Genomic DNA, 1,192 nt, shown 5'->3' with positions numbered 1-1,192 from the left:
TGTAACTGTTATGCAACTCGTGATAGTTCATGGTTAAGCATATTCATGACCGGCCAATGCCCTCAGTAATACAGTTTAACCCAATCTACTCCACTTCACTACCCTGCTTACAGAATTTTATTTCTAGAACACCATTTTGTTACATGTGTATTTTTGTATGGCCTATAAAAGCTTCCACGTGTTTACTATTGAAACAATGTCCATGCTATTTTAAAATGTCTTATTTTATACTACCATACCCTGTATGTGTTCACAAAGGGTCAAAGACAGAGCTCTGATAAAACTTAATAACTGATAATCTAATTTCTCATTATTCAGAGGTAATAGGGTGAATGTTCTCTTATTTTATTGAAAACAAGTGCTCTTCTCTCAGGGTCCTGCGAATGGAGAGCTCCTTAATCCTTATTATCTAAAGAAGACTACAATGAGATTACAACCCTCCACGAATATTACAACCGGACACCAATTTACCATCTGCTGCCGCTAGTGGAGAAAAACACTGCTTTCCTTTTAGTTTGTATAACCTTCTGCAGGTGTAGCGTTGGGCTCTAATTTAAGCCTCAAATAAGAGCAAAACACAAGTACATAAAACATGAAATGATGCTTTGTTATACTGTAATGCAACTGGTCTTAATCACTTTCAAACTATGTTAAATTTTAATTATTAGATTAGTTTAATGTTGACTTCCTTTTTTTTATAGTTTTGATTTTCAAATGTTTCGGGCCTATTTAAATATGTAAAATATAATATATATTGAATAAACCACAGGTCCTGAGTCCACCTCTTCGCTCTGCTATGAGAGCTCTACGTACATCTAGGTGACACACCTTTCTGAAGAGGATTTCCAAGCAATGCACTTGCAGCGCAGATTAACTGCAAAGATTAAGCAAATTAACCGGGACGGTGCCTCCAGAAATAAACTGTTGCTGTGCAGTTAGTTTGACAGCAGTCATTATGTACACTAGAACACGGAATAACATTTCATGGATACTTTCAAAATGCTCGGGAATTTCATGATGCCAATGTAGGTGAGTTTACTTTGAAATTCTGCAATTTTTGTATATTTCTTTTCTTGTTTACTGCCTCCATTTTTAATCTGTACTTACAGTACTGCTCATGAGTATAGGAACCCTGCTTAAATTGACTAAAACTAGGAATAAAAAAAAAAATCATCTTTTGGAAATTGATCTT

The 1,192-nt window shown here is 35.1% G+C and overlaps 1 protein-coding gene across 2 annotated transcripts in view; it reads left to right on the top strand.

The window, feature by feature from the left end:
- The first annotated feature begins 851 nt into the window (after window positions 1-851).
- LOC116672010 (oxygen-regulated protein 1) overlaps window positions 852-1,192 on the top strand; it is an 11,832-nt gene continuing 11,491 nt past the window's right edge. The window contains exon 1 of one of the 2 annotated variants that reach the window (XM_032503523.1): window positions 852-1,025. In XM_032503523.1, the coding sequence (XP_032359414.1) occupies window positions 985-1,025 (41 nt within the window). In that variant the 5' untranslated portion in view covers window positions 852-984. The remainder of the gene's footprint in view (window positions 1,026-1,192) is intronic. The other variant, XM_032503521.1, reaches the window with a different exon arrangement.

The sequence above is a fragment of the Etheostoma spectabile genome, chromosome 22 (genome assembly GCF_008692095.1).
Source record: "Etheostoma spectabile isolate EspeVRDwgs_2016 chromosome 22, UIUC_Espe_1.0, whole genome shotgun sequence".
Lineage (NCBI taxonomy): Eukaryota > Metazoa > Chordata > Actinopteri > Perciformes > Percidae > Etheostoma > Etheostoma spectabile.
This window is presented reverse-complemented; position numbering and strand designations above follow the sequence as displayed.